This window comes from Vulpes vulpes, chromosome 2 (genome assembly GCF_048418805.1).
Source record: "Vulpes vulpes isolate BD-2025 chromosome 2, VulVul3, whole genome shotgun sequence".
Classification (NCBI taxonomy): Eukaryota; Metazoa; Chordata; class Mammalia; order Carnivora; family Canidae; genus Vulpes; species Vulpes vulpes.
In genome coordinates, this window is record NC_132781.1 from 161,951,444 (window position 1) to 161,966,485 (window position 15,042).

At 50.6% G+C, this 15,042-nt stretch overlaps 1 protein-coding gene across 6 annotated transcripts in view; it reads right to left on the reverse strand.

The window, feature by feature from the left end:
- Positions 1-2,110: 2,110 nt before the first annotated feature.
- The window catches only part of TMEM51 (transmembrane protein 51), a 60,422-nt gene continuing 47,490 nt past the window's right edge, over positions 2,111-15,042 (reverse strand). For 5 of the 6 annotated variants that reach the window (XM_072751143.1, XM_072751141.1, XM_072751138.1 and 2 more), the window contains 3 exons: positions 9,698-9,771; positions 5,408-5,944; positions 2,111-3,238 (listed from right to left, as the gene is read on the reverse strand). In XM_072751143.1, the coding sequence (XP_072607244.1) occupies positions 2,827-3,238; positions 5,408-5,748 (753 nt within the window). In that variant the 5' untranslated portion in view covers positions 5,749-5,944; positions 9,698-9,771 and the 3' untranslated portion in view covers positions 2,111-2,826. The remainder of the gene's footprint in view (positions 3,239-5,407; positions 5,945-9,697; positions 9,772-15,042) is intronic. The other variant, XM_072751140.1, reaches the window with a different exon arrangement.

Below are 15,042 nucleotides of genomic sequence, written 5' to 3' on the forward strand. Positions count from 1 at the left end.
TCCCTTAAAGGAAAATCATAAATATCATACTCAGGCTGATCTCCAAGGATAGTGTTTCTTGGTTTTTGATGGAGCTGACTCTGGGTGGCCAGGCTCTACTCTCAGAGTCCTCACTGCCCAAGAGAATGGATCTTCCTATGTCTAGGGCAGGATTTGTCAACCTAGGTGGTTGACATCACTGTAGGATGTTTAGTAGCATCCTGGCCCCACCAGATGCCCGAAGCAGCCCCCTTACTGCCACTGTAACATTCCAAATGGCCCCTGGGCAGCAAAGTTAATCCTGGGGGAGAACTGCTCATCTAAGGTGAAGATGTCCAGTTCTGGCATTTGTGTGATTGTTTAACAGTGTCACTGGGAGCTGAGGATGTTTCATCCCATGTTGTGCAGTGTCCCTCATCTCTCATTTGTAAGTGCACTCGTGGGTGGCATATAGAGTTCACCTGGATATTCCAGGATACCCTCATCTCAAAACCTTTAACTTAATCACACCTGCAAAACTTTTACCTTGTAAGGTAACATTCCCAGATCCTAGGAATTAGGTCCTGATTATCGTTTGGGGTTACCATCCAGCCCACTACAGGCCCCCAACCTTTCTCCCTCCAGGAGGGTCTAGGCCGGGCAGACGCCCCACAGGATGATCTACTACAGCCCACATTGAGGGACGTTTCTATCATTTGGAACCTTGCTGTTCTCCTTTTTAAAGATGTATTTAAAAGGGGCAGAGGGAGGGAGAGAGAATCTCCAGCTGATTTCTTACTGGGCATGGAGCTCAACGTAGGGCTCTAACACAGCTCTATCTAGCCGGGGCTGATCTCACGACCCTGAGATCATAACCTGAGCCCAAGTCAAGAGTTGGAGGCTTAGGGATGCCTGGGTGGCTCAGCATTGAGCATCTGCCTCTGGCTCAGGGCATGACCCCGGGGTTCTGGGATCGAGTCCCGATCCGGCTCCCTCCACAGAGCCTGCTTCTCCCTCTGCCTGTGTCTCTGCCTCTCTCTGTGTGTCTCTCATGAATAAATAAATTTTTAAAAAATTAAAAAAAAAAGAGTTGGAAGCTTAACCAACTGAACTACCCAGGTGCCCTGCTAGTCTCCTTTTCTTTTTCCTTCTGTTTGTCTTCCCATCAGGAGGAAGCATAAAGAATAAGCAAAGAACAGGCCCAGCCCACAGATACATGGAGAGCCATAGGCTGGCAGGCAGTGGGCTGGGACCAGACCAGGCCTCTGGTGTCTTAGCCACCAGGGCAGGTCCTTGCAACTCCTTTGTCATAGATGGATTTGCATAAGTAAAGTGAAAGAAAGGTTGGAATTTAGACCCTGTTGACTATCTGAGATAAGGAGGTGATTCACTCCTTACCTGCTCCCCCTTCCCTACTAAGCTTTCAGGGCCTCAGAACTTACTCTACTCCTAGCCATGCAGACTCCACTTCATGCTCAGCAATACCGGGAAGGCAGCCTTGGACTCAGGTGTATCTTCCCAGACTCCCACTCCATGGGCAAGACCCCAGACGTCACTGTTCCTCTCAGCAGCCAGCCGGCCCCTGGGCATTCTCATTAGCTGAACTGCTTTCCTGGGCTCCAGAGGGCAGGCACTTTGCCCTGTCCGTGAGGACATGCTGACCTGGCCTGCATGAGCATACAGCCCCTCTGGGCCGGGTTTCAGGAGGGGGATGTTGGGAGGTTGTTTAGGGAGGTAGGAGCTACTGTCTAAACAGCCACAATGTTCTCTTGAGCATTCAGTTTGATGGTGCAGCCCCAGCTCTTGGGAAGCACAGATCCTCCTTCCAAGTCTGAAAAAGCCCTTTACGCTGAGTCACACAGTAGAGCATTGAAAGAACTCAGGCCCTGGAGCCAGACGGCCTGGGTTCAGACTCCAGCTCTGCTACTCACTAGCGATGTGACATGGGGCACTTTACCTAACCTGAGCCTCTGTGGGCTAACCTACCGAATGGCAGTGATACCAGGATGCAGATGAAATGGGGTAACGTATGTGAAATACTTAGCACAGCGCCTGGTGATATGACCTGTTTTGTGCAGATTAGCAATTATTATCATCAGTGATGTTTCTCCCTATGAGGAGCTGCCATCCATGGGAATTCAGTGCCCAAATGTACTACATATAAAATATTTTATTATAAAAAGCTCAATTGCACAGCATTTTAGAAGGAATAAAACATCTCCTACAGCTTTCCTTTCTCGCCCTTACGCAGGAGTCACCAGGAAAGCGTACCGGTAGAGGCTCTGATCTCATGCACCCCCGGGCCTTGGGCCCTCGGAGAACCAACAGCTTCAGGAGCTCCGAGAGAGCCCCACCTCGTCCATCAGCCTCCTGTTTCGCTTCATTCATGAAATAGCCCCGCATCCTTTCCAGAAAGCCAAGTCACATCTCTATCCCGAGGCTCAGGACTCCGGTGAAGAAAGCAAAAGGCCTGTCTTGTTCTCTTTTTGAAACAAAACAGTCCTAGTGGAAGCAAAACAAAATCACAACCTAAACCAGCTGCTAGGTGTCCTGTCCTGATTGGAAAGACAAGTGTTGTCACCAACAACTCAAGAGTTGGGGAAGAAGGGCTGGGGGAGGGGGTGCCCTGCGCCCCCCACGGGGTCCAAGTCCCCAGCTCCGCGGAGGCAGCTCCTTCCGATGCACCTGCCACGTGTGGCTCGGCGGATGTTGTCAGTCCCTTGTCAGAGGACCCCCCCCCCACCAGTCCCCATCCCCATCAATCTGTACACGTCCGGCCCCTCCGCTTCTCAACTGCAGCTGAAGTGGCTTCCCCGGGGGTCCGTGGTGTGGAGGGTGAGCGCCCGGAGGGACACACCTGCAAGCCCGTCAGTCAGGTGGCCGGGCGTCGGAAGCCTTCTCCTGGACCTCATCGTACTGCGGCGGGGGCGTCAAAGGCTCGATGGAGGGAGGAGGGACGTTTTTGTCGGGGAGGTTGATCCTGAAGTCTTTGAGGTGCAGCTTTTCGGATTTAATCCTTCGAACTTTCAGCGGCTTCAGGCGTTTGGCCAACTTGGAGTTCTGTCTGTCGGGTGGGTTCCCCGGGCTGGTGTCCGCGCTGGCCCTGGCGCCCGTGGGGCTCGTCTCGTCAAGCCCCGTCAAGGACTCGTAGGAGGGGAGAGAGATGCTCATCCTTGGGTTCTGGTCCCGCTCCCTCGCTTCCGAGTAGTTTGTGTTCATCACTTCCTCGTAACTGGGGACATAGTACCTGGAGGAGGCCTCCTCCTCCTCCTCCTCCTGGCTGCAAGACAACAACACCAACACGGAGAGCGTTAGCATGCACCCAGGCTGCATTTAAAGTCATAAGGAGACGAACTCCGGATCCTGTGTCAGCACTGCGTCCTCATACACCAGCCTTGTGAACAACCAGTGGGTCCCAGAAGTAACGAAAGCTAACACTTCAACTGTGTGCTGAGTCAGGTACTGTTCTAAGTACTTTCATGAAGTACTAAGTACTAAGTACACATCAACCACTTTCACCTTCCTAACAAGGCTATGAGTTAGGTACTGTTTTTACACCCATTTTACAGAAGGGGAAACTGATACATCAAGGTTATATATTTGACTTGGTCGTGTATTTAGGAAGGGGGAGAGCAGGAACTGGAGACCAGTTACCACAGGGACTACCCTGGATTATCTGGAAGCCGTAACACAAGGAAGTACTAAACCCCCTTTGCTTTTCAGGCTCACACTTAACCATATGCCGGATGGGCTGTTCTGGTGCCCAGCTGTGTCCGTTGGCCAAAGGCCACATAAACGTGCATGAAACAGCTGCTGATTTGAGGCAAAATGCTTGTCCCCAGGTAGAGAAGGAACTTCCGTTATAAAATTTTATGTATTTCAAGTTATTCTATAATATTGTCTTCCAAGTTCACTATAAGGCTCAAAGGTCTTATCGTCAGGCTTATTCTCATTTGACGGTTGAAAGAAAAAAACCAGAAAGCCAGGGTGTTTTTGTTTTTGTTTCTTTACACACATATAGGGAGTCATGCCATTAGCCATTTTCTAGGACTCTACACTTGACCCTGTGGGGTGATCATGGCGAACATCACCGTCCCCCTACAAGGTTGGTCCAGACCCTGCATGCATTGCCCTTGGGCATGTGTGTGCTCATGGCTAGGGTGGGTAGTTCAGGGTGACTTGATTTTCCTTCTTTGTTCTTTTCTGTATTTCCTAAGTTTTCTCGACTGTGCATGCACGATCTTTTATGATCAGAGAACGGATTTAGTTTTCCCAAACTAAAAACAACTCCCCTCCCTTCCTGCTAGAAAGATGACAAAGTCATAGAGAATCTAAACAGCCCAGAAAAACAATAAAACCATCCCAACTCCTTCCACCTGGAGACAACCACCGTTGGACACCGTTCCCAACCTCCCTCTAATCCCACAGCTGCAACATTTGATGCCTTTAGAACCAGAGATGCTGTGTTATAACCTCCCTTTCTCACCGTGGTGTGTGTGGTCCCAAGTTAGCAACTATAGATCAGCTACGGCTGTGCCACAGCCACTGATGGGCGTGCCAGATTGTAGCTTGAATGATGGTTATTTAGGCTGTTTCTCCATTTTTGCTATTCTAAGCAATGCTCTGATAAGCCCAAGGCACAAACCCCTTTGCATTTGTATGATTTTTCTCCCAAGGGTAAACTCTTAGGAACAGAACAGATAGGGACACGCATCTTCAATACCTCCTCTCATTGTGAAACTGGTCTTCAGAAAGGTGGCGTCAGTCAACGCCCCCATCGGTGACCCAGTTCCCCACAGCTCTCCCAACGCCAGGGGCTGTCCGTCTCGGCCACTGAGATAGGCAAAGACTCATGACACCTTCTTTTTTTGCATTTCGGTGACTAATGAGGATGAACATGTATTGTCTGAGCATCTACGAGAGGCTTGCTTGTATCCTTTGTCCATTTCCCCACTGGTGTGTTCACCTGTCATACTCATTCGTCGGGGCTCTTTTTATAATAGGGATGTCAGCCTTCATCACGTGTTCCCCAATTTATCATTTGCCTCTTACATGCGTTCCTGGCATTTCTGGTCAAACAGAACTCTGCTTCCCAACCCTTCCAGCACAAAGCATGTACAGCAGCACAGCACGCCGGAGTGAATGGACAAGCGGCCCCGTCTGGAGGCTCTGGCTACCCCGGGGCCCCATGCAGCTCCCCTGCAGGTGTCAAAATCTCAATACGCCCCGAATCCATTCATACGACATCATCTGGGAAACTCTGAGATAGAAGTATGAAGTTATTTGGCAACTTGTACCCTGCTTTACAGAGTCTTAGGAGGGGGGGAAGTAGAAAGGCAGAGTTTCCCGGACTAAAATAGCCTTGTTGGTGAACCCTATGAGTGTGTCCACCCCCCGTCCCCCGGTCAGGCGTGTGTGCGTGTATAGGGGGTAGTTGGCCGGGCCTCACCTGTCTTCCTCTGGGGTGCGCGGCTCGACCCCCGGCGGGTGCTGGATGTGGGCCATCTCCTCGCCTTGCCGCTGCTTCCTCTTGTCCCGGATGCTGAGGCAGATGGAGAGCAGCAGGAGCATCACCCCGGCCCCGACCAGCACGTAGGCCACGGAGAAGGTCTTGCTCTTGAGAATGCCGCTGCCTATCTCTGTCTTGTTCCCCTGGGCTGTCGGCTTTTCGGAGGCGCTGAAGCCGGGCACCAGGTTCCACATGGCCATGATGACTCCGAGAACCAGCATCCCCAGGCCGATGGCAGTGAGCGCGTAGTGGGAGCCGTTGGCCTTCGACTGGGCCATCATGCCACTGGGAGCAGGGCGAGGCCCGGTTCGGAGAAAGAAAATAAATAAACGAGAGTAGCAGCAGCAGCAGCAGCAGCAGCAGCAGCGAGAACAACAAAATCCCTAGTGCCACGCTAGAGACCCAGCAGCCGCGCTCTCGAGGGCCGCCGTTGAGCCGATGCGGGGCCTTCCGCGTGGACAGCTGCGGCTGAGAGTTCTGGAAGGAAAGCAGGAAGGAGAGGGAGATCAGTGGGGATTCAGGCCGCTTCCGGGGACACAGCGGCTGTCTCCCTAACTCCTGGTGGAGCTTCGGAGCGGGCCGGGCCACGGGCTCGGGGGGCCTCGCCGCCGATGCGTTCCAGATGTCTCACGCTGTGCCGGCTCCTCGGGGAGCCCGCGGCTCGACGGCGGACCCGCCTACCCCACCCGAAAAGGAAAAGCCAGACCTTTCCATGCAGGAGGCCAGAAAGGTCGGGTCCTGAAAACATTTTGTGGAATTTAGGGAAGTGCAGTAAAGTCCAGCTCGGAGCGAAGGACGGGGCCCACATCGCCAGGGCGACGGGCATCGGCGGTGATCCGTCCCAGTCCGCACCACCTGCGGGCTGCTCCCCACCCTCTGCGGCGCCCCGGTTCCCGCGGCGGGAAATCCGGTCCCCTACAATCACACCTGTGACCGCCTCTCGGCCTCCATCTCTCACCTCGCCCTTCCAGCACTTCTGCAGTTCTCTGGTCCCTCCCCCCGACCCCAAGCCACACTCTCAGCCGCCCCTTCCGTGGGCTCCCACAGGCCCCCAGTGACGACTGTGGCCAGTCTCTTCCCGTGACACATCTCCTCCATCCGTGCGCCGGGATACAGCAGGGCTCCAAACACATCTGCAGCATCAGATGCAGGATAGACCAGAAGAGGGCTCGCCTCCCTTCAGCTACACAGAGTTTTGCTTTTCTTTAAGGGGCAAAATCGTGGCTATTCCTCACCTTAGCTGCTGGCCAAGAAACTCTTCCCATGAAGCAGCTCAGAGACCTTGTGCTAAAGGGAGCAGCCCACGGTCCTGGGATTCCACGGCCATCTGTTGGCCGGGAAAGTGGGCCAGAGAAGCAGGTCACCTGAAGGTTGAGCTCAGAATACTTTCAGGGGCCAGGAGGACCAGCGAGCAGCGCCCTTCCTGGACGACTGCTCCTCAATACATTATTCCCAGGACAGCGACCTTTGCAGAACAGTAGAGCCTGACAGATGTTTGGATGGGCAAGGTCCTATTTTCAATTCTGCATTCTTTCCAATCTTTCCAGAAGGACGGCTAACCAGGCCACTTGAAATCTAATGCTGCAGAGATATTTTCTCATCAAACAACGGGCTCGATCTGAATGTGGCCACTTTGTTAAAAAAAAATATTCTAAAAATATTTGGGATAATATCCTTCATTGGCTTGAGGTCTGTTCCTTCTTTTTTTCATTCAACAAATATTTCCTGCGCATCTGCTAAGCAGCGTTGGGCAACGGATGGACCACCAGTGAGCAAATTAAGGGTTAGTGGTGCCTCCAGGCCAGCAGGAAAAAGTCTACAAGGAATAATAAGAGAGTGGGAAGAAAGTCTAGAAACGAATTTGGTAGGTGGGTGTCCTAACTCAGGCCGGAGGGCGTATGGAAAGTCGGTGCGAGAGAGAGGTCCCATTTCATATAATAGGGTCTGCACCCTGACTGTGCTGTGCTGGGTGCATTTGCACCTATGCACATATGCATGCATGCTGGTGTGGGGACGTGTATGTGTAAGCACACAGGGCACTACCCAGGGGTCCCATCCCGCTGCAGACAGTTGCACTGGGTCAGCTGAAAGCCCACCATACACACAGGGGTATTTGTTTCTCAAATATCACTCACAGCCAGCAAGGGAAAGGACAAGGGGTTTAACAGTTCTGCCAAATGGATCTGAGACCAGGCCAGAGGAGGGGAAGGGCTCACTGGTGCAGAGGTGCATATCGAGGCTGGTGCGGGAAGCACAGGATGAGAAAGCCCATCACTGACCACCTGCTAGGGGCCCAACAGGTAGGCCTTGTCCCTAGGCTGCCAGTTTTCTAGACCACTGATCGGTGCCCCTTTTACCTTCCACCTTGCTCTCTGGACTCAAGCTTTGCCTTACCCTTCACATGAGTAAAACAGGCCCCTGGTAAGAGTCACTGACCGATGAAAATGTCAGGATTCAGGCATTTGGGCCTGTTAAATTGTCAGTGATTGAAAACAGGCAATAATAGCCGGTGTGAGTAATGGTGTTGGGATAAGCAATTCTATAACAATTTTTCCAGATGGCAAATTTTGGCATTTATGGATCAAAAGTTACAAAAATGCTTATACCCTTGGGCTCTATAATTCTGACTTCTAAGAATTATGTACCAGGCAAGGATATTCATTGTAGCTTTATAGTAGCAAGAAACTAGAAAGTATTTAAAAAGCCAATAATCTGTATCTGGTTAAATAAAATACAGTACCTGTGCTTGTTCAATTATAGTTTCAAGCCAGCTAATGATACATTTTAAATTCAAACAAGGTTAAGAAAAACAACAACCCAGTATGTTCAGTGTGATTCTAATTTTTTTTTTTTTAAATTCTATATACAGATCTAGATCCGTGAATATATAGGAAGACTGGATGATCCTCCTTATGTTAAAATTAACAAGAGACAAAAGATTTTCATCTGTGCAAACATGTATGTAAAAATCTCAGACAAATGGCACATTCCAAATTTAGCATGATTGCTTCCGAGAATAGAGAGGGCTTGGGAAGTGTACCTGTTACTCTATTTCTGTTTCTTGGACTAGTTTTAATCAGAACGTATTGGCCCAAGGCAACATAGCTCGGTGGTTCAACATCAACGTTGGAACCAGGCTGCCTGGGCTCAGATCTTCACTCTGAATTTTCCCAGCTGTGTGCCCTTGGGGAAGTTACTTAACCTCTCTGTGCTTCAGCTTCCACAACTGTAAAGTGGAGATAAAAGCTTTCTAAGTATTCACCTCATAGGAGAGTTATGATAAGTGTAAATGTGCATAAAGCACCCACAATGATATGTGACTAAGCACACAGAAAGTTCTTATAGAAAAGTCTGTTATTTAATAGTATTTAAAGCTTGCATTCCCAAAGGGGCGAGACAACCTTTAATGGGGGCAAAAATTTGTTCTTGGGGGTGGTGTAAAATAGTCTTAGATATTACAATGGTTTGTGGCCCGCTGCAATACATAAACAGACACAGAGCCTGTCTGCAGCATTAAAATTTCATGGGGTGGGGGGTGAAGTAGGCGCATAATAAAAACAATATCTAAAAAGACTCTTTGTGGGACAACATTGGAGAAAAAAGGTTGGGAAACACTATTTAGTGTATATTAAATTTCAAAACTCTCAAATTATGCATACCGTGGTGTTTTCAGTTGTCTTCTGTGCGGTGCGGTTAGAATGATTTTTATTTTCTCTTACTGGGAGAGTAACAACTGGAAACACAGAAATGTGTATGTGTTGCTTTTAGAATAAAAAAATGAAATAAAAGTTTTTGTGTTTTGGGTTCGTGGCAGGGTTGGGCGTCCAATGGTTGCTTAAAATTGCCCATCGATTCCGCCCTCCCTCTGGAGGAGACCAGGAGCCTGGTGGGTTCACCAGGGGTGTGGAACCCAGCTCCCGAGCTACAGCTGGTGGCTATTTATCTTGTTTCTGGCTTGTTGACCCATGTTATATTTAGTAAGGTGTTCTTTCCCTTTCAAAAATATGGAAAGAAGCTAATTTTGTGCTTAGAGGATTTGGACCACATAGTTTCCAACACATCCCTAAAACAGAGCAGCCTTGGCGGGCAGACTGGGGTCCCAGCTCAGCCAGACTTACCTCTGCCTGGACCCATCACGGCTCATGTTCCAGTCGGACCCGAGGAATAAGTGAGGGATCCTATACTTGGGTTTTCATGTAAAGTGGTTAACCAGTTAGGAGAAGCACCTACCTGTTGTTACCTGGGGGCACTCGGGGCAGGCCGAAAACAACTCTTCATGTTACAGTCTTGAGTTAAGGATCCCTCTGCAAAAAACCAGAAACACAGCTTTCTCAGTTAGCTGTGAGCATTTCAATTTGGGGTGCTCATAGGGAAGGAATGTGTTTTCTCTGTTTTTCTTGGTGGAGGTGGACGGCATCGGGTTGGGGTTGGGGCACATGTAAGGGAAGTTGTGCCCGAAGAAGCCAAGATGCTGTACCAAAAAAGTAGGGCCGCAGAAGGATGACAGTCTGGTAGCTGCATTCACCAGATCCTTCTGAGATTTTATCCATCTTCTACAAGTGCTCCAGAGGCTAAAAGGAGAGGAAACACTCCCCTAAGTCATTTTATGAGTGTAGAACCTTGATACCAAAACCAAACAAGGACAAGGCAAGAAAGAAAATGACAGGCCAATCTGATCTGTCTGCACACAAACCAAAATCCTCAAGAAAATACAAGCAAATGGAATCCCAGTGTGAGACAGGGATCCATCAAAATCCTAGAGGAGAACACAGGCAGCCACCTCTTGCTACTTCTTGTAGCAGCAACTTCTTGCTAGACACGTCTCCAAAGGCAAGGGAAATAAAGGCAAAAGTGAGCTATTGGGACTTCATCAAGATAAAAAGCTTTTGCACAGCGAAGGAAACAGCAAAACTAAACAACCCACAGAATGGGAGGAGATATTTGCAGACATCAGGTAAAGGGCTAGTATCCAAAATCTATAAAGAACTTATCAAACTCAACACCCAAAGAACAAATAATCCAATCAAGAAAGGGACAGAAGACATGAACAGACTTTTCTGCAAAGGAGACGTGAAAAATGGCCAACAGACACATGAAAGAATGTTCCACATCACTCGGCACCGGGAGAATATGAGTGAAAACCACGGTGAGATCCCACCTCACACCAGTGAGAAGGGCTAAAATGAACAAGTCCGGAAACAACAGATGTTGGCGAGGATGCGGAGAAAGGGGAAGCCTCGTGCACCGTGGGTGGGAATGCAAGCTGGTGCAGCCACTCTGGCGACTGTGTGGAGGTTCCTCAGAAAGTTAAAAATAGAGCCACCCTACGACCCAGCAACTGCACTACTGGGGATTTACCCCAAAGGATACAAATGTCGTGATCTGAAGGGGCAGCTGCACCCCAGTGTTCACAGCAGCAATGCCCACAATAGCCGAACTATGGAAAGGGCCCACATGTCCGTCGTGAGATGAATGGATAAAGAAGGTGTGATTTATACATACCATGGAATATGACTCAGCCGTTAAAAAATGAAACCTTACCATTTGGAATGACATGGATGGAACCAGAGGGTATTATGCTAAGGGAAGTAAATCGATCAGAGAAAGAGAATTATCATACGATCTCACTCGTGGAATTTAAGGAACAAAACAGAGGAGCAGAGGAGAAGGGAGGGGAAAATAGAACAAGATGAAATCAGAGAGGGAGACAAACCGTAAGAGACTCTTAATCACAGGAGACAAAGTGAGGGTCGCTGGAGGGGACGGGGGGTGGGGGGATGGGGGAACTGGGTGACGGGCATGAAAGAGGGCATGTGATGTGACGAGCACTGGGTGTTCTATGCAACTGATGTAGCACCGAACTCTATCTCTGAAGCTAAGAATACACTATATGTTAATTGAATGCAAATAAATAAATTTAAAATACATTTTAAAAGATGACTACATAATACATCACAATCACGTTGGTTGGGTTTATTCCAAGAATGCAGGATTGGTTCACCATTAGAAAATCAAATTAAAAATAAAACAAAATAAAATAAAATAAAATAAAGTAGAAAAGAAAAGAAAGAAAATCAAACAGGCCATGCAGCACCAGGAGAAAGGATAAGCCATGACAGGGTTATCCAGGGGCATACCACATAGCCATGTGTACCCCGAACATGGGTCCCCCATAGCTACGTGCGCCAGCGCGGCCCACTCTGACGAATGTGATGCTGAGCAGAAAAGCACACGTAGCACGTTTCCATTTACCTGAAGCTCCCAGCCAGGTAACACCAAACGACATGTGGGTGTTTATTCATCACATTAGTCCTTAAACTGCACAGATATCTTATAGACACCGTCTTCATTGGCTGAATTACTTTGTAACAGGAATTTCCAACACCCGTCAACATCTTTCCACCACTCTTGGCATAAATTCCAAACTCTTTTGCTGTGGCCTCCAGTCCCACCAGACTGGCCTGGCTCCTGCCTCTGTCATACCTTCTCTCTTGGCTCACCAACTCTCGGTGGCTTCTGTTCTGTTTCTCCCCCACACCAAGCACTTTCTGCCACAGGGCCTTTGTACTTGCTGTTCCCAATGCCTGAAACTCTCTTCCATCTGTCTCTTTGGTCTGGCTAGTTCTTTACTACTTCTGTTTCTCAGTTCAAACACTGCCCCCTCAATGAGGATTTCCTTAACCATATATATATAGGGTGCCCCTCCCTCACCCGGCTATCCTTAAACCCCAGGCCTGGTGTCTCCCCATGGCTGGATGACATTACCTTACAATCTGTAATAGTCTTGTTTTGCTTTCCTGTTTGCTCCCTGGCTCCCCCATTGGAGTTTAAACTCCCTGAATGAAAGTTCTTGTTAGGGAACCTGGCAGGTGCTTAGTGACTATTGGTAGAATGAATATCTGGCAAGGTAGAAAGTTTGACCCGTGTCCCATATCGAGTTGGGGAAATTCCTAGCCACGGTTGGTCCCGAGGGAGCGAGGATGGGTTGGAGCAACTTTCCGGAGTATCCGTAACGCAAACCATTTGCCAGCAAGGTGGGAGAGGCGCCCAGGTTAAACGTGATTGTGACCGAGAGGCGACTCTACCAACATTCCCCGGTGGAGTCTGAGCCTTCAGGGTTCCCTGGCGTTCCTAGGCAGAGGTCGGCAGGGGTGAGAGCCCCCAAACCGCCCCCTTCTGGGCAGCGGCTCTCCTCCCCGCCACCTGCACCCTTGGCTGACCAGAGCCAGCAGGGATTTCTGGGGTGGGGGTGGACGGTCACAGCCCTGGACACGAGAGCCCTCCACCTGGCTGAGACCCCAGCGCGCCCTTCCCGCACCCGCCCTGGAGTCTCTATGGATCTAATACAGAGACAACGCTTTGAATAAAATTGAACAAAGAAACAAACAAAAAAACCAACCAAATGGGGCTGTCGGAGCTGAGGCAGAGCAAAGGGTCCCAAGTGATGGCAAAGGCTTCCCGTGCCCCGTTCCCGCTGAATCCCAGAAATTCTATGAGGATTTAGGAACCAGGACCCCGTGTGGCCTCCGAGCCCGTCGCCCGGCCCAGGGAAGGCGCGGTCCCAGGGGCGCCCGGCCCTGCTGCCTGGCCCAGGAGGGACCTCGGCCGTCGGAGGTGCCTGGCCGCGTGACGGGTCCCCAGCACAAAGGAGCTCCTTGACCATTCTCCCTGCACCCCAGCCGCTTCCTGCCAAGAGGCATAATTGGGCACCGGGCATCTCATAAAAGGGATCCCCAGCTGCATTCCCAGGAACCAGGCCACATGCCCATCACAAAGGAAGAACTCAGTGGGGCCCAGGCCCCAGTCACTCTGGTCACTAAGTTCTGGTCCCACGCAGGGGGAGAAAGGCGCTGGGCGCCACCACTGCTGCCGTCCCAGTCCTGCCCGGGAGTTTCAGGCCACCTTCCCACCAACCAAGGTCAAAGGTGTCAGGTTCCCATTCTCTTAGAAGGCGTTCTTGTGGACTGAGCATTCAGGAAAAATGAAGATCACTGTGCAAATGAGTCATAAAGGTAGAGGGGAGGGAAGAGGGCTGCTGGGCTAGAGAGAGTGGACGGGGGTAGAGGACAAGAAGGGATGCTCAGGAATCTGCTAGGCAGGGCAGTCGCTACGGGAAGGGTCAGGCAAGCACCAGCCGCAGCCGCCCCTCAGGAATGATTAGCCCCGCCACCCGTGAGCCTCCCAGAGGTTACGCCACCTGCCCTCGGGGACACAGCTCCGAGCAGCAGGCGAGGTGCCCCGTCAAATCCAGCTGGCTTTGCAGTGCACCTCCTCCCCTCGCCCCCACCACTCCCTGGGCAGGGCGGCCAGGCCGCGGTGAGCGCCGTACTTTATCCTCGGAGGTATGTCACCATGAAGGCACCGGGGGAACAGGTGTGCCTTTCTTCCAAATGGCTTTTTAAAAAGGATTTTATTTATTTATTCATGAGAGACACAGAGAGAGAGGCAGAGACACAGGCAGAGGGAGAAGCAGGCTCCCTGTGGGGCAGCCTGATGGGGGACTCGATCCCAGAACCCCAGGTTCATGACCAGAGCCGAAGGCAGATGCTCAATCACTGAGCCACCCAGGCGCCCCCTAAACTGGCTTTGTAGAGAACTTGAGTCCAGCAATTCCTGGACTGGAGGCGGACTCTGTGCCAGGCCCTGTGTTGAGCTCCTTCACGTGGTTGTGTGAATGCACAATCACTTGATAGCTACGATTTCTGTTTTACAGAGAAGGCCTCTGGGGCTCAGAGAGGTAAGGTAACGTGTCCTAAGTTCCACAGCTGGTGCAAGGCAGGGATAAGGTGTGTCTCATTCTAAGACCCATGCGTTTAACCACCAGGCGGTACTGCTAAAATGGGGCTTAACAGGAGGCTACAGAAAGAGCAACAGATTAGCTTTGAAGGAGGTGGGGGAAGGAAGATAAAGCAGTTTGGGGCGGCTGAGGGCTCAGTTGGTTAAGTGTCTGCCTTTGGCTCAGGCCATGCTTCCAGGGTCCTGGGATCGAGCCCCGAGTTGGGCTCCCTGCTCAGCAGGAAGCCTGCTTCTCCCTCTGCCTCAGCTCCTCCCCCCCCCCAGCCCCCTGTTCATGTTCTTTCTCTCTCTTTCGTGCTCCCTGTCTTGCTCTCAAATAAATAAAAAAAATCTTAAAAAAAAAAAAAACAGCAGCTTTGCAAAGCCTTAAGGTGTATGTAAATCTACGTTGGATGGAGTCTGGGGGTGGGAGGCGAGGAAGGAGATCTGTGGGACGGGTCCATCCTGAGACACTGCACAGAGCTGGGAGACAGGATGGTTCCCGGGAGCCCACCACTTGTTGCGGAGAAAAGAGAGGCAGCCTCCCCCTTCCCTGCAGAAGATGTCCGTAAATTTTCTAAGACCTGGCATCTCCAGGCTCCTTGCTAATTCATTTAAATGTTGGTGACATTAAGGAAGTCCAGTTCATTCTGAAGACTCCAGGAGCCAGGAACAGAGGAGGCGAGTTAACAAGCCAGGTATCTAGGCTCCTGGCGCCTGACGCAGTGTCTTTCTCTAAGCAAGTGGCTGGCGTGTGACCCGATTTACGAGGCTGGCACTGGGGAACCAGTCTCAAGGGC